The sequence below is a fragment of the Leishmania major genome, chromosome 13, assembly GCF_000002725.2.
Source record: "Leishmania major strain Friedlin complete genome, chromosome 13".
In the NCBI taxonomy this organism is placed as follows: domain Eukaryota; phylum Euglenozoa; class Kinetoplastea; order Trypanosomatida; family Trypanosomatidae; genus Leishmania; species Leishmania major.
In genome coordinates this window covers 517,735-539,078 of record NC_007254.2, presented here as the reverse complement: position 1 = coordinate 539,078, position 21,344 = coordinate 517,735, and the positions used below count along the sequence as shown (strand labels likewise).

Below are 21,344 nucleotides of genomic sequence, written 5' to 3'. Positions count from 1 at the left end.
TCCTTACGCTTCTCGCGCGCCACACCGGACATTGCGCGCGCGCACACTCTTACTCCCCCGCCCAATCTCACTCTCCTCGATTGAGACCTTTCCATCTCCACCACCCCATCACCTGCAACACCCTCCAACACCCAGCACCACCATCACCTCCCCGCCCCGTCCTCGTGTTCTCCGTCTCTCGCTGTGACTGCTGACAAGTTTTCGTCGTGGACATGTGTTCGTTTCTGCAAGGCACCTTCTTCCCCCCCCCTCCTCATCTCCGCACCCCCCCCCTCCCACTCCTCCATGGTGGTCTCATCGCTTGGCCTCCGTAAATGGAGGTATGCCAAGAGGTGGATCTTGTCCGCGGCGCCGCTGCTCCGCGGTGTGCTGAACTCCCTCCTCTAGCGTATCGAGGGAGTGAGGGAGTGAGTGAGGGGTGGTGATGCGAGAGGATCCAGAAGTGCGAGTAGGTATACCTGCAACGGTTTGTTGCGCGTGCAAGGTGGCGTGCACCGTGCAAGTCCTAGAAGAATGATCGTCATGACCAACTCTTGTCTTACTTGCATGTATGCTTGTCTCGTACCTTCACGGCTTTCATCTACGCCGGTCCTTTCCCGCGCCCTGCCGCACCCGGCAACCCCTTCCCCACCCCCCACCTCATCCTTGACCCTCTTCTTCTATCGCTATCCATGCTCTGCTCGTTCTCTGTTGACCCAGCGGCCTTTCTCTCTCTCTCTCTCTGGTGCACGTGTTGCTCCCATGACACGACTCCTTATGCTCACTGAGTCTCTCGCTCGCTCTGCGTGTGCGTGCGTCAGGGGGCGTCGGCGGAGGGCACGCTTCCCTCCCCTTTTTCTGTGCTGCTGTTGCGCTTGTGCCTCCGCGATCTCTTCCTCCCCTGGGCAGGCGCACGCCTCCCTGTCGGTGAGTGAGGGCGCGTGTGTGCGCGTCACCAGAATTTGATTTATGTATCCTCTTGCGTTGGCGGAGGTGGATGGCGTGCACATTCTTTTCGTACAGCGCAAGTGGGGCGGACACCGAAGGAAAACAAAGAGGAGCAACGCAAAGTCGTTAGAGGTGGTGGGTGGGGTATCTCACCCACCATGATGCCGCGCCATCGAAGTCCACACCCACATCGCCCACATGCGGCTCACTGCCGTAGGCTAGACGTCGGATCAGCGCATGTGGACAGCGTGATGTACCCCTCTGTGCTCCCCATAACCGCTGCACATCTCTGCTCATTGCGCCCCTGGGTGTCTAGGTTAGCTTGGGTGACGTCCACGGCTCCACACAGTGAAGCACGTTTCCGCGGGGCCTCTAGAGATGTGTGCCTTAACGCGTGCGCCCTCGGCACACGTACATCATCATCTACATGCTCCGACCCTCTCCACCGTCCGCCGCTCCCGCCTCACACCCTGCTTCTCTACATCTCTCGCTCACTCGCACGTTCTCCGTCATCGCCTCCTCACCACCGCCAGTCCCATGTATAGTGGCTGATTTCGACTCTGCCTCTCCATCACTCGCAACTTACTTTGTTGGCCTAGTACGCCGTTTCTCTCTCTCTCTTACGCTAATAGCGTGTGTGTAGAGGGAGGGAGGGTTGGGCGTGGCTGGCAATCTGTGTGTGCGTGTGCCTCTCTCTCTCTCTCGTCGCTCTTCTCTTTCCTCGACCGGCACCCTTTATTGTTCCCTACCCCTCTCTGTCTCTGTCTTTGTCTGTGTGCCTGCGTGAGCGCACGTTTTATTATTTTTTGTTCACCTCACGGAAGCAGCGCGCTGCCCTGAGGCACTCTGTCGACCTCGTCCGGCAACACAGAAAGGATGGATCAACTCAGCTCCCTCTACGTCCGCATGGCGAGCGGGGCGCACAGCCAAATGCACAACCCCAGCTCCGTCATGGGCTTTGTGGACCAGATGCAGAGTCGCATGGAGAAGAGCTCGGTGCCCCGCAAGAACTATCTCATTGACTCCTCCACTCCACACAGCGACACCGTCATCGCGGAGTCGTCGGCGCTGAAGCCCAGCGTGGGGTGGGTGACACTGCAGGTGACGGAGGGTATTCGCCGCGGCATCCACGAATGGGGCATCAAGATCGAGCACCACGGCGAGAGCAACGATGGCAGCGGGCTTATGCTCGGCATCGTGCCAAAGAACTTCACCAAGTACGACACATTTATTTCGCAGGGCGGTGGCTGGTGCCTCAGCCGGGCCGGCAAGCTTTACGGCCACTGGCGTCGCACCGACAGCGGCGGCGGCGTGCTGACTTTTGGCACCGGCGACCGCGTCGTCCTCACTCTCGACTACGACGCCGCCGTCATGACCGTGCGGGTGGGTGATAAGACAGTCGTCGGCGAGCTCAGTGGACTGACGATGGAGGTGTTTCCCGCCATCTCGCTCCACTACCGGCACCAGCACGTTCGCTTCGACCACCACGCCGTCCGCGAAACGGCCGAGCAGCACCTGCCGTGGCTGCAGCGCCAGGCCTTCCCGTTCGCCCCGGCATTCTTGCCACTTAGCTTTTCGGAGGTGCAGCGGCTGCCGCTCAACTCGTACCTCTTTAGCAACCTCTTTCGACACCACGCGTCGCTGGAGTGGAGCAGCGCGATGGCCGACACCGCGGGCGGCGGCGACGCTGGCCACCCGGCCATCTCCGCTCCTGGAGCTTCTGGCAAAAAACGCAACGCGGCAGCATCACTGTCGTCCTCCTCGGATACCCTTGCCGTTGCACGACATGCCGAGCAGCGAGCAATGCGCTTGTACACGTCCTCGGAAGCAGCCGCGGCGCGTCTAACGGTGCTGTCACGCGCCTTCGCGGCGGTTCGCCGGTACGCTGCGGTGGTGCCTGGGAAAAGCTGTTTTCTCGCTCCTCACGTGACAGCGGAGTATCTTCGGCAGCGCCTGTACTCGGCGGCGCGCGAGCCGAGTCTCGGCAGCGGCGGTGGATCAGCACTCACGACCTCTGGAGGCCTCTCGAGCAGTGGCGCCAGCGCCTTCCGCTTCGCTGACAGTGCTGGCTACGACGCCACGCTGAACTGCGGTGCCGTCATTGTCGTGCACTTGTTTATTCGCGCCGTGTCGAGCGGGCAGGAGGTGGCCGTCTCACTTGTGCACAGCTTCCGCGACTACCTGCTGTCCCTGCCGATCTTCTCCCTGGTGGAGTACGACGGGTGCGCCAGTGGCAACGGCTGCAGTGGCGGCGGTGGCGGTGCGCGTGGTGCCCCTTTCAGTGGAGGCAACTATGGTGGTGGCGGAGGTGCGCGCTCGGCGCTGGCGCCGGACACGGTGCAGCTTGCCGTGGACCACATAGTGAAGCTAGTAGAATCTGCCCTCAAAGTGGCTGAGGCAGCACTCAACACAGCGGCGCCAAGCTCAAATGGTAGTAGTTCAGGCACATCAGCTGGCAAGCGTAAAGACAGCAGCGGTGACGGCCCGGTTGTTACGCCGCTGACGTCGGCGCTGCTGGAGGTGGCGGTGGTGCTGGCCCTGCAACGTGGCCTCGTGAGTGAAGTGCTGCGCGTGTCGCGGTACCTCTTACGAGTGCCATCGGGCATCTTCTCGCCACCCCTGGTGCATTGGTTGAACCGGCATGCCGCCGGCCTCACGCCGCAGCAGGCCTTGCCAGACGTTGGACGAGCATTGAAGCGCGCATGCGAAGACCCCTCTGCTTTCATAGTCACGCCAGTGGACCCCATGACGAGGGTGCTATCGGTGGCCTATGGCATCGGTGCTACGCTGTTTGTGCACACGGCGGACGGACTAACCAAGTACGGCCCCTCCGCCGCCACACCATACGTCCTCGTGGTCGAGACGAGGCAGCCGACGGCGTACTGCGTCGGTGCAGCCTCGTCCAGCTTGGCGGTGACGCACACCCACGTACTGCTGCTGACAGACCTCATGGCACCCGCCGAGGTGGCGCTGGTTGTTTACGGGCTCCAGCTTGACACGCACCAAGTCCTGCGCTGGGCAGATATGCACGGCAGCTGGCCCTGCACGCTTAATGCGCACCCCCAGCTCGTGAGCACCACAGAGGATCGCGTTCTTGTCGTGTACGAGGACCACCAGCAGCAGGCACCTTCAGCACGTGTGCTGAACGGTGCAGCGGCAGCAGCCGGCACGCCGGCGAGCGCAGCGGCGAACGGCGGTGTGGCCCACTCCACGGCTGGTCAGAGTCTCTCCGCTGCAGCCGCGAAAGCAACCTCGGCAGAGTGGACAGTGATGATGCAGTGCTACAACGCCGCAACGGCTTCTTCGCTCACGGCGGCGCCGCTCTGGGCACGTGCGTTGCACCCCGCCGCGGCCCCGGCGGGGCTCTGCCTGAACCGATGCCTTGCGCTGCGCAAGCCCAGCCTTGTCGATCTGGGCAGCCCAGAGGAGCACTTGACCGTGGCGGGCGGGCAGGTGACGGTGGAGCTATGGGTGCAGTTCCTCGACAAGGAAGACGCGGCAACGCTCTACCAACACGGCGACCGCAGCACAAGCGGCGAAGTCTTTCTTGAGCTGATCAAGTCGGAAGGTGCGTACTGCATCCGCGGCGGCTATCGGCACGAGATGCGCGGCTCGTGTCTTGTCTCGGCGCCGCTGCCGCCCACAGCGGAGAGCCGACCCTTCCACATCGGTCTCGTCTTTAACGGGCGATGGCGGCTCCTGTTTGATGGTGAGGAAGTGGCCGGCAACCGCCAGGGTCCACACGTCTCACTCGACTCGCCAAAGCAGCGGTGGACGGTGGGGGCGAACTGCACGTGCTTGCTGACGGGCTTGCGCGTGTGGCGGCTGGGTCGCACGGCTCGCGAGATCAGTCGTGACTACCGCCGCTCCCTCGTCGGCGACGAGCCGGGGCTTGTGGTGCAGCTCTTCTTCAACGAGAAGAGCGGAAACGTCGTCTTCAACTACGTGCACAACGTCAAGGCATGTCACGCCGTCTGCATCGGGGCCGTGGCCCACAAAGCGTGCGATACGCACCCGTGGCGCAGCTACGGCTCAGGCGCGCTTGGCGGTAGCAGCGCTGCTGCGGCAAGTGCGTTCGTTGCATCGACAGCGACAGCGTCAGGTGCGGCTGTGCCGGCGGCCGCGTCGTCATCGGACGTCACACCGGTGTGTGCGCGGCTGCACGAGTGGCGCAATCTCACCATCAGCACGTGCTGCGCCACGCGACACGCGCTCATTGTCAGGACGCCCATCAGCGATGATGGCCCCTACGCGCTGAGGGAGGGCGGCCACGTGCTCATGTTCTTCGACCTCGCTGCCGGCGTCGCGCATCACTCGCTCTTCTTCCTGACAAGCCGCAGCCCGGTGCGACATATGATGCGCGCCGACCCGCAGGGGCGGCTGTGGGAGCTGTTCGAGGTGGATGTCGGTCTTGTGAAGGGGGAGCAGGAGGCGTCCTACCTTCTCTCCCTGCTCGGCAACCCCGGGGCAGCGCCGCAGCGACCGCGCGAGCGGGTGCTCGCCGTGGCGCCCCTGCCTCTCATGGAGGATGAAGAAGGGCTGGACAACCTCAGCACACTGGCGAACGAGGGAGAGGACGAGGATGGCGACGGCGCAGAGGAAGTGGAGTCGCGCGACTCGTTGGGTTCGACGACGACGAGCGAGATCAACCCTGTCGGCATGGACCGCAACACGACAGACTCTCAGAGATCTAGCGAGGCGGCTGCGTCACAGGCCACCCAGACCCTCTCACGCTTGTCCTCCTTCACGGCACTCGTCGCACAGCCTTCGTCGGTGGTCACCTACGGCACGGTGGCATTGTGGCTTCTGAAGCTTCTGGCCCTCCATGCCGAGTCGGAGCCCGGCGTCGATCAGACGCTCTTCTCTCCCCTCGCAGACGATGTGGGGAGTCGATGCGTGACGGAGGTGCGGCTCATCTTGGGCGAGCACTTCCGCGTTGTCAAGTCAAACAACGCGCGTCGCGCCGTGGCGCTGAAGAGCTCCGTGTCGTGGGTGGTGGTGGCGGCAGCGCTGCGCGTCTTACTGCGGCTGGTGCGCCGTGCGCGGGCCTTCGGCCTCCACCCCACGCCGTTGGGGCTGACAGTGGTTAGAGAGGGCACGGAACGCGACGGTGGCGATGCGGCCGACGGGTTGCAGTGCTCGCCAACGCACGCCTCGAAGGCCACAATGACGCTGCTACTGCGCGAGCTGCACGCGTCTTCGCTACGACGACGTGCTAGTGCGTCGATGGTGCGATCGCGGCGGTCGGCGATTGGGCACCCGGGCAGTAGTATTGCAGACGATGGCGACGGCTTCTCGACAGACAGCTTCACGCTGCTAGGCCTCCTCGGCGACATCATCAATGAGGACGGGCTCACACTCCCGCCGGATGTTGTGCCCCTCGCCCGCGTCATCACCATTGAGGGCGTCGAGTTATTCTTGCCCGACGTCCGCCATCGCGCGCATCTCCTGCGGGACCTGCTTCGCGCCTCCTCCGGCGTCTCCTCGCATCTCCCCCCCACGGCCGCCGGCGATGCCGCTGCTGCCTCACCGCTGTCCGTCACCGCGGAGGAGCGAGTGCCGGCTATGGAAGTGCTGCTTGACGCAGTGGCGCAAAGTTTCACCACTGTGCTCGCCGCGGCGCCTCTGCTCGGCGTGGATGACGACAGTGCGGGGCCGGGCAGCGCGGCATCCCTCACGGAGCTCTGTGGCACCCTTCGCACGCTTCTCGAGGAGTCGTCTGTGCAGTGGCAGCGTCTGTGGGCTGTGAACACTGCGATACGGTCCGTCCGCAAGTTTTCGGCCTTTGCGACATCCCTGTCGGAGGCCATCGCCTCGCTGCAACTGCTGCTGCTCAGCGCCTGCCAGGGCTCGCGGTGGGAGGTGGCGCTGACCTTGATGTACGCCAGTGGCGGTGGCAGCGCAGCAAACCGCGTCGCCGACGCCACCCGAGTCCGCGACGGGGGTGGCCAGGGTGACAGTAGCAATTCCGGCAACGGCGCGACAGCGAACGGGGTCGCTGGAAGCGGCGTCGGCGGTGTGAACGGCGGCAGCGCAGGTGTTGGCGGCCCGGACAGCGTTGCGGCCGCTGCGCTCGATCTACAGCGACTATGCTTCTCGCAAGCCGCCGCCTACCACCCTTGCGTACGGGCCTACTACGGCGCGCTCTTTGATGGCACCGAAGTCTGCCTAAGCCTTTGCGTGCAACAACCGGCGCAGCAGCTATCGACAGGCAGTACCTCGAAGACTGCAGAGCGGGCCAGCGGCGGCGGCGACAGCGGGGCGCCGCTGTCAGCGATGCTGTCGAGCCTGGCCCCAACGTTCGTGAACGCTCCACTGCACACGGCCTTGAGCGCTATCCCGCTGGTCCTCGCTGCCGAGGACGCGGAGTGGTTCCTCAAACGCCTCGAGCACCTGCTTGTGCTGTGCGAGACGCTGCTGGAGCGGGTGGAGTTGCTGACGAGACCCGACAGCGGCACTGACATCTTCGCCAGCACCACGAACGTCAGCAGCCCACTCCTTCCTGGCAGTGGTAGCGCCAGCTCTGCGCGACGGCTCGTGTGCTCACTGCGCGAGGCGCTCTTCTACGCCTCCGTGTGGGTCGCAGCATTTCTCTTCAACAGCACGGCCGTGTCCTCCGCCAGCGTCAAGGCCGACGCGGTGCGGCGCCGACTTGGCCTCTTGTCCGTCACAACAACACCGACGACGCAGCGGCAAACGGCGCAGCTCACTGGCCACGCACCGTCCGTGGCAACAGCGACGAGCAGCACGACCGGGGCGCCACCGTCCAGCAGCACCGCTGACGACGCAGCCTGCACCGCAGTGGGAGAGGAGCTCGCCCGCGTCTGGGAGCACCCGCTTCTGGAGGGCGGTCTCTGGTCCGGCACCGTTGCGACAGCAGCGGCTGCGCCTCAGCACCGAGCGCAGTTCGTGTCGCGGCTGATCAAGAATACGGCGTACTGGACTGCCAAGCAAACGATGCTGGATCCTCTGGCCTCGAAGTCGCATCCTGCCATGGGCCCTCTCATCACCGCCATGGCGGCGGCGGCGTTGCACCTCAGCGCCGTACCACTGCAGCACCTTCCGCCGACGCAAGTTGAGGAGTTGATGTGCACGGTCATGCGAAAGCTCTCGCGGCCAATTCGCACCGAGTTGCTAAGCCGACGTGAGGAGGACGAAGACGACGGCAACAGTGCACCTCCATCACCCTCCACGCCCTCGCCTCCTTCATTGAGTCGGCCGGAGTCCCTGAGGCAGACGCTGGCAGAGCTGCAGCGTCGCTGCGAGGTGCTACTGCAGGCACGGACATGCACCGAGCTGTGGACAGTGGAGGACGCCCTGTTTTGTATTCCGACTGAGCGTGCCGCCGCTGGTCGCTCGCTGGGGTCTGGGAAGGCTGCATGGGCTAACTCCCCTCTCCTTCCGGAAGCCTCGGCACCGTCCTCGTCGGCGCCGAGCGCCTTGGGTGCACTGCGCTCTGCGTGGAGCTCGTACCAGCTACGGCGAATGCGCTTCCGCGCGCACGCCGCCTCGCACCCGAGCTGGACGCTGCACGAGGCTACGCAGCTCGTCACGAGCGTGGTACTCTCTCGCCAGATTACGGCGGAGCTTCTGCGCGCCGCTCTGCAACAGCGCGAGGAGCTGGCTGCGCTGAGGCGTACAGGCATCGAGCACATCTTCCGGCTCGTGCAGCGGGCCCCGCACAGCGCCGAGAGCGCCGCAAAGCTGCTCAGTGCACAGGGTCGCGGCGCTCACACGCACTATGAAGAGGGCATCAGCGGCTGTGGCAGCGCCCACGTTGACCACATTCGCCGCACCCTCTTCGACCTGCTGCGCTGGTCGATAGAAGAAATGCCGACCCAGCTGGGCGCTAGCGGCAGTGCTGCGCGCGATGGTGGCGGTGCACCACTCTCCATGACGAGCACGGCAACGGTGCTATGCAGTCTTCTCGACCGCAGCTGGCGGCCACGTGACTTTGCATTCTTTGTGCAGCTGCGGGTGGTGCCGACCATGATGGAGACGTACGTAACCCTCTTCGTGTCCGTCAAGCGCGCCGACGACGAGGAAGCGGCAGAAGTGACGTCAGGCACGCGCAGCAGCGGCGACACGTTTGGGCTGCGGCGTCCCTCGACCGCCGCAGTCGCAATGGCGGCAAGCAACAGCAGTGCTAGTCCGACAGACGATGGCGCGACGGCGATTGATTCGCGCGCCGGGTCGGTGGAGATGCGCCACGTCAACCTCGCAGAACGGCAGAATCGCGATAAGGTTATGGCTGCGCAGCAGGCGCGTCGCACGAGCAAGAGCGCGCTGATGTCGACCTTCACGCTGAATCGGGCCGGCAGTACCGGTGGCGGCGGTGGTGTATCGCACGGCTCTGCTGGGCCCATAGGTGGCGGCACCGGCGACGCCGCCCTGCAGCATACTGCCGTGGAGGCCATGCAGGCGAAGGTGTGGCAGTGCTTCAAGAGTTTGGCTCTCCAGTCGACGGCGATGCTGACGCCCGAGCACATTGCAAGTTTGTCGCGAGTAGAACAGACCTCCGTCATGACGTTCTTAGCTGACATGCTTGGTGCGATGGAGACGGAGCTGCGGCTGTGCCGGGACATGCTGTCGCGGGCCGTGAAAGACACGCCAACGCTGCTAGCGCAGGCGAGCGATGCTGCTGTGCTGGAGCCGCTGGTGACGGTGCAGGACCAGGTAGACCTGCTGCTGAGTTTCCTGTCCGTCGTGAGCGGGACGCTCTGCTCCGCCTCGTTGTCCGTCAGTGTCTCTGCGCCGGTGGGCCACACCACAGCAGGCAGCGCACCAAACGCACGAAGCGCCAGCGGCGACGGTAGTCCTAGCGCCCGCGACGGCACGGCACTCTTTCTCAGCTGCACCTTGAGCACGGTGTGCGCCACCATCGCAGAGACTCTGCTTGAGCTCGTCTTCTTGGACATGTACCACGCGCGCGCGGTGAGCGCCGACGCCGGCGTGGGGTGCGTCGTGCGAGACGCCGCGGCGTGTGCCAGGGTCGCGGCGCTGCTGCTGTGTCGTTGTCAGCCGTCTGCTATCCGCGGCATCACCGTTGCACCGGGTGTGTGGCAAGAAATGTACGATTCGCCGGCGTTCGCGAAGATGCCGTTGCCCGCCTCCTCGTCTCTGAACGGCGGCCATCCGTGCATGCAGAAATTTCTAGACCTCAGCGTGTACGCCTTAGCCACGACAGGGCTGAGCCGCACGACTCAGCACGTACTGCTGGCCTTCCGCCGACTCTTACATCAGCCAGCGTGGGCCGCGGAGTTGCGCGGCTTCGCGTCATCCTACCAGGATGTTGTCCACGCTTACGCAGCGTCCGTGCTTAGCAGTCGCAGCGGTGGGAGCGAGACGGTTGGCGCAGCAGGTAAAGCGACATTGACCGGCGCGGACGACGGTGCGGCAGGCACGAGCAGCAACCTCTCCACCAACACCCAGGCCCGGGGCCGCGAGGTGCATGCTGTCCATCTGTACGTGTGGTCGGCGGTACTGGGTGGTCAGCTGCTGGTCCCCCCGACCTCGCCCGGAGCGTCCGTTACTTTTCTGGACGAGAAGGACGGCTATCAGGCCGTCACCGCGTGTGTAGTGGATGTGGAGGCAATGGCGCCGACGTCGGTGGGGCCCGGCGGCATGCCGGCCAAGGCCGGCACGTCGTCCTCAGCCCAGTGCGTGCGGCCTATTCGCGGCTCGAGCCACTTCGTACTCAGGACGGCGGCTACCGCCGCTGAGGGCGAGAAGGTGCGCGGGGTGGTTGTCGTACCGACGGATGCAACAGGGCACAATGGGAATACAGAGGAGGTGCAGCTGTCGCCGAACCAGCTCTTCTTACCAGCCTGGGAGAACGCCATCGTGGTGCCATCGTACGCGGGCCTGGTCGATGACTTCCTCGCACCAGCGCTCCGCCTCTGTGTGCCGCTTGTGAGTGAAAAGCTGGACACGGCGGCCGGTTTCACAGGATTCGAGCTGACCTACTTCATTACTCTCTTCCACCTCACAGCCGGCGTGGCGCGCGCGCGGCCGGACCTGGGGCGGCAGCTCATCCAGTGCGGCGCGATGAAGCCCATCCGACAGTACGCATTGCAGGGTGTGGTGCGGCTTCCATTTCCGTTGAAGGCGCTCAGAGAGTTCGGCGCCTTGGTGGCGGTGCGGGCTGCTGAGGCCACAGCTGATCGCATCTGCGCCCCGGCAGACAACACCAACAATGCGGGCGGCTCAGTGAGCAGCGTCGCCGGCGCGGCCGCAACAGGCCGAGCAGGGGCGCCCTCGCTCGCTGCTGCCCTGGCGGCTGTTTCCGCCACTGAAATTAGTCGCGTCAGCGCCGGGTCGCGATCCCCGTTCAGCTCGCCCGTGTCCACGCAACACCAGACGTTGCCCGGAGTGAGCGAGGCTCTGCTGGAGAGCCTCCGCAGCGTGTCGCCCGGGCCCTCGGTAGGATACCCGGCGACCTTCCTCTCTGGCCTTCCCCAATCCAGCGCCACCGCCGCATCCTCGAGCGGCTTCCCGCGAGACTCGAACGAGTACGGCCTCTCACGTCTCGCGCGCAGCTTGGGAGTGTTTGGCGGTGCCTACGGTGGAGCCGCGATCAGCGGCGCCTCCTCGCAGCAGCCGATGCGGACGACATGTGCGTCGGTGGCAAACATCCTCAGCGGTGGCTCGGGTATTACCAGTACGACGGCACGCATCCCACCGCGCACGGAAGTGGGAAGCGGGGCACCGATGTTTCTGTCCTTTCCCATGTGGCCTGCACACGACGTGCCACCTTGTGGGGCTGCGCGGAGTGGTGCTGCGGGGCAGCCGTCTGTGCCAGCCGCTGTTGAGATCACACCGTCGCGCGCCGGCGTGCACTTCCCTGTCTGGGAGGACGGCTTCGCGATCGAGCTGGCGGTGCTGCTTAGTGACGGCGATATGTACCCCGCTATGGGTGACGCGCTGAGTGTGCCGTGCTCGTGGCCGAGGCCGCAGCTGGCCGCCTCCGGCGGCGCCACAGCGCTGGAGTTTCCGCTCTTGACGCTGTACACGTCCGCAGACGGCGGCAGCAGTGGAGCGGTGGCGGCGGCGTCATCCGATGCGGACCTCTTCCCTTTTCTGCAGTTGAGTGTCCGAGAGAACAGCCTCAACGTCGTCGTGCGCCTCCCTCCCTCCACCGTCGGCGCACCAGACGGCAAGGAGGTACTGCGCTGCAGCGCGCGGCGCACGCTGCGCCGCGAGGACTGGTACCACTGCATGCATGTCTCCGTTATGTGCAACGCGCAGAGCCTGGCTCTCTCCCGCAACGGCGAGATGACGTCTGTGGAGTGGGGTGGCGCGGCCGGTGTCGGTCGGTGTGCAGAGGCGGTGCTGCGACAAGAGGGTGCCATCCGCAAGGTCGTCCTCGGACGTGCGGCCACTGGAATGTCGTCTGCGCCGCCTCGCGAGGTAGATGGACCGATGGCGCTGATTGGGGGGCTGCGACTGTGGAGCACCTCCGTGTTGCGGACGTCTCTCCGCGTCGTTGCGGAGCTGGTCGCTCGTGACCGGGCGCTGCAGTCGATCGGCCTGCACGAGAATGTATGCTACCTCGATCTAAAGGAGGGCACCGGCGCCGTCGTCGAGTCGGCGGACAGCCAGAAGCAGTTCCGCGGGGTTCTCTCTGGTGGCGTGCGGTGGGCAGCAGAGCCACTGCCGCTCGGCTTCTACCCGTCGATCGAACTCAACTCAGGCAACGTGCTCGACGGAGTGACGGCGCCACTGGCGAGCAGCATGCGCGTGCCGCGCGTCGCCATGGCCGCCTTTGTCGACTCGCTCTCCTCCTTCTACTACGAGCGCTTCGGTGGCGATGTGCTGTGGTCGCTGCTGACATTAGCGGCACGCTACGCGACAGTGACGGCGCTGGAAGTTGGCACGAGCCCCGCCTACGCCCTGCACTGCCTCGCAGACACATCCGTGACCTCCTCAGCCTCCGCCATTGCTGCGCGTAGTGACATGGCCTTCGATCCTCGCCAAGTGCTCGACCCGGCTCAGAAGGTGCCGCATCAGTTGAACCGCCTGTTCCAGCTCCACGACAGCGGCTACCTGCCGAACGCGCACGAGCGCCTTATACACGCCGTCGTGCAGCGCCTTGTGGCCGTGCTAGCGGCGGCGGTGCCGGAGGAGGAAGAGAAGACAGACAAGTCCTCGGTGGTCGCCAGGGTCGTTGGTGGCTTTGGCACGACAGCAGCGCGAGCTGCATCACAGCTGTGTGGGCTCGTCGCCGACACGGCCTACGTGCTGCGACAGTTGCGAAGAGATGACGGTGAGATCTTCGTGATCGAGGTGCCACCGCCAGGCCAGGCGGCCTCCGCTTCTGCTGCTATTACTCCACCCGTCGTTCTCCCGCTCGCCTTCACCAATGGCGGCACTGGCGTGCTGACCTTTGACGCGAAGTACCGCAACATGGAGCAGGCCACCGTGTACAAGGACGTGGAGCTGAAGAACGTCATTGCCAAGTACCCGGACGGGCAGGGTGGCTGGCCGTTGTGCACCTTGACGGCGACGGAGACCCCCTGGGCGTTCCTGCGCAGCGTGCCTACCTCCACATCTCATCGGCTGGCGGCGGACAGTAAGCCGTACAGCCCTGGCAGCATGCCCTCCTCCTCGATCGTCACCGTCACCACCAAGTCGCTCAAGCCCGCCATTCTGCACGCGATGGTGAAGGCAGTGTGTGACGCCCTGCGCAGCCTCGCTGGCGCGAGCGACCAGGGCCATCGGCGCGGCAACGGCAGCGCCGGCTCCTCCATTGCCGAGCGTGCAGCCGCGTGTCTGTTCGATGCCCGCGTCGTGGTCTCCCTCATTCAGCAGAGCAGCGCCCGCTCGAGCGAAGACGACTGCGTGCACTTCGTGCATATCCTGGCGACAGTGATGCGGCTCTGGCGGGACATGCCAGAGGTGCAGCCGTATGACCAAGTGCCCCTCGCCATGGCGATGTCGCACCTGAACACCCCGCTCTGCAGCATCATCCAGCACATGAACAGCGACTCCGACATTGGTTCTTTTGTGTCGTTGTCGACTGGCACCTACAGTCCGTACGTTCAGAGCCTACTCGGGTTGCTGGTGAGCGCCGTGCACGCTGACTGCGCCTGGGCCGGCCGAAGCTACGTGGAGCAACTCCAGGGTCGCTGGCGTCGTTTGTGGGGGATGTGGCAGCGCGCCGTCGTGTACCGGCCATTGCAGTTGGCAGATTCGAAGAGGAGGGGGCGCAAGAGCGCCGCTTGTGCCGGCAGCACAGGCAAGGGCGTGCGAACCGCGCTTCCGAGTGGCGGGAGATGCGATAGGGCCGCCGAGGAGGTGGCGACCGCCACCACCGCAGGCAGCAGCGCCTTCCGTGCTCTCTTCCTGGCGCCGCCCTCGTCGAGCTCGAGCCGTCACCAGCTGCAGGGAGCCAGGCCAAGCGTGGAGATGCCACATGTGGACTCGCTCGACGCCTCCGTGGCGATCGCAGGGTCGTCGACGACCGGGCATGGCACCACGGAGAGCCCGGAGCTGGTGCCGAGCGACGGCAGCCACGCGGGTGAGGAGGACCCTGTCAACGGTGGTAGTAGCGTCTACAACGCGGCGGCGAGCAGCGGTGATAGGTCGCGAGCACCGCCGCTTGTGGTGGAGCTGGTCGCTATGCAGTCAGTGTCAACTAGGCCAGCGGAGATCGGATCTTCGTCGCCCTTTTCCTCGGCGACGGAGAGCCATGACCGGCACCCGCAACTGACGCAGAAATACCCTCGCAGGCCGTATCCAAGCGGTGTGTCACGCAAGGGCAACGGGCTCTGGGTGGTGCGCGCCACCTGCGCGGGTAAGGAGAATGGCGAGGAGCAGAACCCGTTCGCAGCGCGCGACGGAGCCGCACGCAGTGTAACGACCGTGCGTAGCAGTGTCGGCTTGACAACCGGTGTATTCTACTGGGAGGTCTACGTGGCGAACATTAGCCGCGCCGAGCACAGCGCTGCCACGCTGGCCGGGGGCACCAAGTTGCCCTCCAACATCCTCGTTGGAGTTGCGACGGAGCGGTGCGTGCCAACACACAGCAGCAGTAGCGCCACCGGCAGCGGTGCGCAGGCAGAGGCGCGAGACGGGTTTCTGGGCAGCGACGGTGAGTCCTGGGGTTTCGACGGAGGTCGTGCCATGCGGCTCTGCCGTGGCTATGCGGTGGAGTCGAGCCCCCGCTCGCGGTGGAAGGTGGACGACGTCATTGGCTTTGTGCTGGACCTCCGCCAAAACAAGCTGAGCTGCCTGCACAATGGCCGTCTCGTCTCCGAGTTCAGCGATACTTTCCTCTCGGAAGAGCAGCGCGCCACACGAGTCGCCGTCTTCCCCGCCATCACGTGCACAGGGGAGGCCAGCTGCGAGGTGAACTTTGGCGCCACGGGTTTCGCCAGCACGCCGCCGCCGGGGTGTCTCCCGGTGGACTTGTCGATCTATATCAGCGAGGAGGCGTGCCGGGTGTGGAAGGTGGTTCTGGCGGATGAGGTCAGCACACCCCTTGCCTCGGCCACCGCAGCAGCCGCGACCTGCGCTGGACAGCCTGCCCGTCTTCTCCCCAGCCCTGTCATTCCGCTGGTGGGCAAGCACCTGACACGCTTCACACAAGGCCGCCAAGGCCCGCTGGATGTCGTCCTCCTGTCCTCGGACTCCAACGCGAAGCTCGTCACCTCGCGCGAGTGCAAGACAGACGACGCGGCGAGCCTTCTCTTCGGCAGTGTGGCCGCCACATCGGGCCGCTGGTACTTCGAGGTGGTGCTGTCGACGGAACCGACTTTCAGCGTCGGCTGGCACGCGTGCAAGTCGCTTGAGGAGCAGGGCAGTGGTGGGAGAGGAGGCGCCGGCCTGGCGGGACTCATCGGCAGCGCCGCCACCGGCGCTGCCGGCGGTTCAGCGAGCAACAGGGATGCAGCCATCGCCTCCCCAACCTCGCCGGGCGGCGTGCAGCTCTGGGGCGACGGGCCTTCGTGGCTTTTCGATGCCGGCCGCATGATCGCACGGCACAACAAGCACCAGGTCAGCCTTGCCCGTCGCGCATGGAAGTGCGGCGACGTTGTTGGGTGCCTGCTCGACTGCGAGGCCGGCACAGTGAGCTTCAGCGTCAACGGCGAGTTCCTGAAGGCGGCGCACGGGAGCGGCGCCGTTGGGGGTGGTGGGCGGGGTGGTGGCAATGTCGCTGGACTGGGTGGCACGCGTGGCAACTCGGAGCCCTTCGAAGCCACTGCCGCTGCATCCGCGTCTTCCACCCAAGACGCAACCGCGACGGCGCTCTTCAGCGATGTGTGCATGAGCGAGACGCACGGGCTGGTGCCGGTCATTCTGCTGGAGCCCAAGTCGTCGCTCGTGTGTCTGTGGAACGAAGAGGAGCTTCTCTTCCCACCGACGGAGGGTGGCGACTTCCGGGCACTTGGAGGTGCCCGCGCGGTACACGACGCGTTGGTGGAGATGATCGTCGTACCGGATGGTGAGGCCGCCGCCCGTTTTCGTATGCATCCGCTCCACGACAGGGGGGACGCCGTCAGGCAGCCGAGAAAGGAGGAGGCGCTATCCAAGCCGGTGGACGCCGTGGCGCTGCAGAAGCTGCTTTACTACGCGAGTAAGGTGCAGGAGCTGCACCCCACCAGCCTGCGCAGCTACACGATGCCGTCCCTCTACGGTGTTCATGGTGCAGCGCAGAGCCTTGAAAGTCCAAACGCATCGGTTTCGCCTCCTCGAGACCTGGATGTCAACGCCGTCACGCCGAGCCGCGCCGTCTCGCAGAGGCATCAGCAGCGCGACCTCTGCACGGCCAGCGGCCTCGACGCGGCCACGCTGCAACCGCACCTGATGGCCCTGCTTCTTTTTGGGCACCTCTCCACCCTCCTCTACCCACTCGCCCACCCTGGCGCTCTGCCGGCGACGGTCGAAGGCGCGCCGTTGGGCAGCAGCTGGGCCTTCAACGAGCTGCAGGAGACGCTGCGGGCGTGCCAGCGGTATGCCCCGCCGTGGGCGTCGCTGCGAGCGCTACAGTGGTCGCTAGACACCTCGAACGGTGCGGGCAATGCGGTGCGACTCAGCGTGAACCGGCGCAAGGCACTGACAGTGGTGCAGGACAGCACCGCCTCCGCCGTGCGCCGGCTTCGCGACAGCCTTTTCGGCCAGGTGTACCAGCTGCTCGCCAGCAAGCCTCCTGAGTTCTTCATCACAAGCAAGAAGCTCTGGACCGTTTCCTTCTATGGCGAAGGCGCCGACGACGTTGGCGGCCCATATCGCGAGTGCCTCACGCAGATGTCTGCTGAGCTGATGAGTACCTCCCTCGCCCTCTTTTTGCCCAGCGCCAACATGGCCAGCGAACTTGGGGAGGTGCGGGACAGCTACGTTGTCAACCCGCTCTGCGCGCCACCGCTGGAGCTGCACATGTACCGCTTCATAGGGCGACTGATGGGCGGCTGCCTGCGTGGCGGAGAGCCGCTTTCGCTCTATCTGTCCAGCGCACTCTGGAAGTACCTCGTGGGGGAGGCGGCAGACGACACAGACATGGCCCGCATTGACATGGCCACGCTGAACGCGCTCGGGTATGTGGAGCAACTGGCTGGTTTTCCGTCGCCGAGCGGGGCTCTCGGAGGCAGCGGCGACAGCGACGACGCCGTGCGTGACGAGGAGCTCGCCGAGCTCTGCCCTCGCGGGTTTTCGCTTTTGAATGACGCCGGCATTGTGGAGGAGCTCGTGCCGGGCGGGGAACAGATCCCGGTCACGGTGGCCAGCGGCGGCCTCTACACACGTCTTGTGCGAGAGCATAAGCTGTACCGCACAGGGGCGGCGCAGCTCCGCGCGCTGCAGCAGGGTTTTCACGAGGTGGTGCCGCTGTGCAGCGTATCGGGGCTCAAGTGGTACGAACTGGAGGAGCTCGTGTGCGGGCAGTGCGACTACGACCCGGATGCGCTGCTGGACGCGGCTCGGTACGAGGGGCTGTCCCCCACCGACGTCCGCGTCAGGTTTCTCCGTAGCGTCCTCCGCGGCTTCACGCGGCACCAGCGCGCCCTCTTCATGCGCTTCGTCAGCGGGCGAGAGCGCCTGCCACCCGGGATGCATCTGAAGATCATGCCAGACGACGCACCACGTGTGGCGCCCATCCCACCTATGACGCCGGACCGAGCAGCACCGTCGCTGCAGTCTGTCTCTCCACATTGTCGGCAACGCGTGGCCACTTCCACTTCACACGACACGACAACGGCAGTGATGACGCCGCAGCCGCCGCCGAGCAGCGAACAGCGATGCGGCACCTCTTTCGTGCGCCACAACACGCTCGCGCAAAGCCGCCCCAGCAGCAACACCAGAACCAGTACACTGCCGCCGTCACCGCCGCAGCTCGGCTTCACGCCTCCTCCACCCCGGGCGGTGTCGCGCATGGTGCCGCCGCCTGCCCTGCAGCCAGGTCAACTACAGCCGGTCCGGGGCAGCGGCAGCGGGGGGCAGTCGCACGCGCCAGTCTCATTGCTCTCGCCGCTCGGCACGCAGGAGCGATGCCGACAGCAGGAGTCGAAGGGCGGCGACGGGATGATCGAGGACGGCGTTGACTCCTCCCTCTGTGACGACACGCGCTTGCCGCAAGCCTCGACGTGCTTCTACTGGCTGCGTCTGCCCTGCTACAGCTCCACGTCGGTCATGGCGCAGAAGCTTCTGTTTGCGATTGAGCAGTGTGTCGATATCGATGCGGACTTCCGCGTGCACGACACGGACGTGGCACAGCAAGAAGTCGGTCCCAGCCTGGCCCGCGTCAGCAGCGACGAGGACGACCTCTTCGAGGACTTCTCTCATCTCCGGTGAGGCGTAACGGTGCGGACCAGCTGCCACGTATGTGGAGGGATGGTGGGGGGAGAGGATGCATGTCTGCTCAGCCGCTCCACCTCTGGCAGAGAAGGAGCCATGGGGCGTCGGCGAGCGATGAGCCGCCGGGTGTGGTCCCTCTCCCTCCCTTCCTCCCTCTCCATGAAGTGGCGGCAGCTGTGCCACTTTGGCTGCCCCCGCCCTCCCGCCGTCGCCCTGTCGCTCACGTGTATCTACGGATGTAAAGTTTTCATTCATGTGTGTGTGTGTGTGTGTGTGTTTTACGATTGTGCCGCACACCAGAAGCGCGCGCACTCGCCACCCCCGCCATTGCGTGCACGAGAAGCGTGAAGAGAGAAGAGACGGTCGTGTTACTGGCATGACGCTGCCTCGCATCCCACGCCCCTTATCACGAAACAAACAACGTTAAACACCACCGTCGAGGGCAGGACGCGGTTGAAGTGCCTGGCGCCCTCTCCCCTACCCACCCCTACTCCCCTCCTATCCCACACCATCCGCAGTATCTTCATGTTCCTTTCGGTTGCGCCCCTCTTTCCCCCGTTGCACGAACACCACCATCGCCACCACCACCACCACCCTCCCCCAACGCGGTTTCTCCAGGAGGGCGCGGCCAACCTATCCGCCAACGTGCACTCAATACGAGAACAAGACGCAAGCGCGACGTCGTCCGTGATGCACGTCGCATACATACAGACGTGCATGTGCACACCTGCGCGAGCGCGATGAGTAGTTGTCGGCTTCTCTTACGTATGCGGGGGCGCATTGAGGCGTGTGCATGGGTGCTGCCCCTATGCGCCGTCTCACATCCCCGCCCCGCCCCCCTTTTTCTCCGCTCTTTATCTGCTCGCTCTTGTTCTCCCTCACCGCCCATCCCCCCCCCCTATCTCTCTCTTTCTCTTTCCTCTTCGCCCACGAACAGCTGCCTTGTCGCTTGCGTCTCGTCTAGCCCCGCCTTGGCATCACCATGGCATACCCGTATAACGCATACCTCGGCTACACTCAGCCGCCCACGCAATACGGCCAGCCTCCTGTGGTGGCAGGGGCCCACGGTCACCTGCCTGTGACGACGCCGCTGCCGTACAACGCCCAAAGCGCCTACGGCGGCGCACAGCCACCGATGCCGACCTCCACCGGCGTGTACGCCCCTTCAGCTCGGCACATGAACGACAACCAAGAGCTGATGGAGTGGTTCCGCGCGGTCGACACGGATGGTAGCGGCGCCATCAGCGTACCAGAGCTGAACGCGGCCTTGTCGTCCGCCGGCGTGCCGTTCAGCCTCGCCACGACGGAGAAGTTGCTGCACATGTACGATAAAAACCATAGCGGCGAGATCACCTTCGACGAGTTCAAAGATCTCCATCATTTCATTTTGAGCATGAGGGAAGGCTTCCGCAAGCGCGACTCCAGCGGCGATGGTCGGCTCGACAGCAACGAGGTGCGCGCCGCCCTCCTCTCGAGCGGCTATCAGGTCTCGGAGCAGACGTTCCAGGCCTTGATGCGCAAGTTTGACCGTCAGCGCCGCGGCAGCCTCGGCTTCGACGACTATGTCGAGCTCTCCATCTTCGTTTGTAGGGTGCGCAACGTCTTCGCCTTTTACGACCGCGAACGCACGGGTCAGGTCACATTCACCTTTGACACCTTCATCGGTGGTAGCGTCTCCATCCTGTAGGCGAGCGAAGCCCGTCCGAGTGCGAGTAGGTGAGTCTCGGCGGAGAGGGGGAGGGGAGGGACGAAGGTAGGAGGTGGTAAGGTCATTCTTCTGGCTCTCCGCCGCTCTCTCTCTCTGTGTGTGTGTCTGTGTGCCTGACGTTTTGGTCGGGTCGAGATTGTGGGCGCTCTCCCCTTGGCGCTTCACTTTTTGTGTGTGCTATTCGAGTGCGGCGTCTCCTCCGCACTGTGTATTTCTTTTCGTTGTCCTCCTCCATCGTCTGTGTGATGCGCAGCCGAGTCTGGCCAGCCCCTCCCGCTTGCCGCCCTCCTCTCCCCTCTCTCCCTGTCGCAGGCACGCGCGCATTAACTCGTGCACGCGCACGGGGTCGCACCTCTGCACACGCCCCCCCCCCCTCCCCCACCACTTCTTCTGCTCCCCCCCCTTCTCCCTTTCGTGTTGCCCTTCGCGTTTGTGGGAATCTCGTTACCGATTTGCCTCTTTCTCTGTCTCTCCTCACACACTCTCTCCGTGAGGGGGTGGGTCGGAAGAGGGAAGGGGGAGGAGGGGGAGAGGGGGGTGGTGAGTGGGGCTCGAAAGGGATGCAGCCGTGCATCCGTTGCAGATGACGGACCTTTGTGGACAGGAGACTCACCGACGCATTCACCAACAGACTGTTTCGTGCGAAATAGTATGGGGAGAGGGAGGGCAGGTCGGCGGCGGCAGATAGGGTCCACTGACACCGAGCGCACGAAATACACAAGCACAGCCGCCAGACAGAAACCGAACTTGCTGACGCGCATACATGCTAGGTGAGCAGCGGGAAAAGCAGCACACGCGCGCTGTGTCCTACATGGAGCACGAGCACACCAGTCCACTCCCTCGACCCCTCCGTGCAAGAGCGAGGTCGATGAGGGACCGGTGTTTGATGAACGCTCCGTTGCCACCTCACCGCTTGTGG

At 64.8% G+C, this 21,344-nt stretch overlaps 2 protein-coding genes across 2 annotated transcripts; both read left to right on the top strand.

Annotated features, from left to right (window-relative positions):
* Positions 1-1,803: 1,803 nt before the first annotated feature.
* On the top strand, positions 1,804-18,714 carry LMJF_13_1470 (conserved hypothetical protein; the record flags this gene model as incomplete). The annotated part of the gene is made up of 1 exon (XM_001681839.1): positions 1,804-18,714. The coding sequence occupies one exon, from the start codon at positions 1,804-1,806 to the stop codon at positions 18,712-18,714; it is 16,911 nt and encodes a 5,636-aa protein (XP_001681891.1).
* A 985-nt stretch (positions 18,715-19,699) lies between these two features.
* LMJF_13_1460 (programmed cell death 6 protein-like protein) lies at positions 19,700-20,404 on the top strand (the record flags this gene model as incomplete). The annotated part of the gene is made up of 1 exon (XM_001681838.1): positions 19,700-20,404. One exon carries the CDS (start codon positions 19,700-19,702, stop codon positions 20,402-20,404), a length of 705 nt encoding a protein of 234 aa, XP_001681890.1.
* Between the last annotated feature and the right edge of the window lie 940 nt (positions 20,405-21,344).